At 37.8% G+C, this 2,152-nt stretch overlaps 1 protein-coding gene across 2 annotated transcripts in view; it reads right to left on the reverse strand.

Moving 5' to 3' along the window:
• Window positions 1–814: 814 nt before the first annotated feature.
• Window positions 815–2,152, reverse strand: part of LZIC (leucine zipper and CTNNBIP1 domain containing) — a 21,204-nt gene continuing 19,866 nt past the window's right edge. The window contains exon 7 of one of the 2 annotated variants that reach the window (XM_011935779.1): window positions 815–1,991. In XM_011935779.1, coding sequence (XP_011791169.1) covers window positions 1,933–1,991 — 59 coding nt within the window. In that variant the 3' untranslated portion in view covers window positions 815–1,932. The remainder of the gene's footprint in view (window positions 1,992–2,152) is intronic. The other variant, XM_011935781.1, reaches the window with a different exon arrangement.

Here is a 2,152-nt window from a genome sequence, read left to right on the forward strand (position 1 = left end):
CCAAATCATCAACAGATACCGGATAAACAAAATATGATATCCATACAATGGAATATAATTTAGCCATAAAAAGGAATAAAGTACTTATACATGCTATAATGTTGATTAACCTTGAAGATATGATGATGTCTGGGTGTGGTCACTCACACCTGTAATCCCAGCACTTTGGGAGGCCAAGGCGGGTGGAACACCTGAGGTCAGTTGAAGACCAGCCTGGCCAACATGGTGAAACCCTGTCTCTACTAAAAGTACAAAAATTAGACAGGCATGGTGGTACACAACAGTAATCCCAGCTACTTGGGAGGCTGAGGAAGGAGAATCTCTTGAACCTGGGAGGCAGAGGTTGAGATTGCACCATTGCACTCCAGCCTGGACAATAAGAGTAAAACTGTCTCAAAAAAACAAACCAAAAAAAAAAAGAGAAAAGAAAATATTATGCTAAGTGAAAGAAGCCAGATACATAAAAAGGTCACATATCATATGCTTCCATTTATATGAAATATCCAGAATAGGTAAATCCATAGAGACAGGGGGCAGATTAGTGGCTATTGTTAGCAGCCAGAGAAGGGAATGGGGATTAACTGCCTAATAGGTATAGGGCCTCCTTTGGGCGTGATAAGAATGTTCTGGAACTAGAGAGCAGTGATGGTTGCACACCACTGTAAATGTTCTGCCAGTGAATGGTACACTTTAAAATGGTGAATTTTATGATATATGAATTTCACCTCTTTTAAGTTCCAAATAAGGCATCATTGTAGCAGAGGTCCTCTAATCTGTCTGGTTGGCAAAGCACCTAGTATTTTACAGTACAGAAGAAGCTTTAAAAATGCTTTTAATTTGTATAAAGTGCAAAGAAAAAGAATACTGAGAAGCACATGAAAGAATATAAAATGGCCAGAGCCTAAGAAATAAGCTAATATACATGCATATGGACACATCTACATATTTGAGCATATGCAGAGACATGTAAATACTCAGGAGAGAAATTTGCTTTTCCTCATAACTTATTTTGTGTTTCTCCAAAACCTGAAGAGTAGATAACAGCTGACAGTTACCCGCCTCTGAGTGTGACAAGAGGTCACACACAGGGAGGGCCTCTAGCTGCCATTTCCTATTGCTTCCCTGATGAAACAACGCAGGCGGCTGAGTCACTTTAGGAGACGCTCAACAGGGCTCCCATTGTTCCAACCTCAAAATTCCGAGATACAACGGGCCCCATTCATACAGACAGCTCACAGGCTGGGGATGGTCCCTTAGTGTGCAGTCAACTTTTTATTGGGACACTGAATTTTCAAAAACACTGACTTGCACAAATAATGTTAATTATTATTTTTTAAATGGTACAGAAATAAAATTCAACAGATACTAAACTGGGAGTCAGGACACCTGAGTCTTACCCTTAGCTCTCTGATGCAACTTTAAGCAAGTCGCGTGCTCTTTCTGGACCTCAGTTTCCTTGTTTGTAAAAACAGAAATGATTTCTAAGATCACTCAGAACTCTAAAATTCTATGAACACTTATGAAGTCTACTGAGCTTGCTTCACTGTTCACTCCAATGAGTGGGGTAAGTTATAAGCAGAAAAATATCATTACTTCACATCTTTGCAGTCACCATCAACACTTAAAAACGAACAGTCTTAATAAAAACCAAGTCCACTTTCTGTTTTCTCTCTTAAACAGACAAATCATAACAGAGTCCAGTGAGTCCCTCTGTCGCAAGAAGTTCAGGATCACTCAAGCAAGTAACCCCACACAATGCACAGTGATAAAGAGCATAAACACAAGCCATAAGTATATTTTTATGTCGCTTTTTCTTAGATTATTGATGCATTTCCAGAATCTCTTCATTTCTTTGCAATAACTGAAAACCCCCAGAAGAAAGATGCCATTTACAGTAAGAATATGATCAATATTATAAGCTTCTGCACCATGTCATTTTTTTGTTTTTTCAACCTCAAAACTTGCCAGAGCAAGGATTTTGTCTCCAGAGCCTAAGAAAAAAGACACATAATAAACAAAAAGATTATTTCAAGTGCAGATACAATTCCTGGTAAAGTGGGAAAAAAATCTATCATATAGATATTAAAACAGAAAATATAATTAGACTCCATTATCAGTGTATTAACTCTTTTTTTTTTTTTTTTTTTTTTGA

This window comes from Colobus angolensis, unplaced genomic scaffold (genome assembly GCF_000951035.1).
Source record: "Colobus angolensis palliatus isolate OR3802 unplaced genomic scaffold, Cang.pa_1.0 Scaffold149, whole genome shotgun sequence".
In the NCBI taxonomy this organism is placed as follows: Eukaryota; Metazoa; Chordata; class Mammalia; order Primates; family Cercopithecidae; genus Colobus; species Colobus angolensis.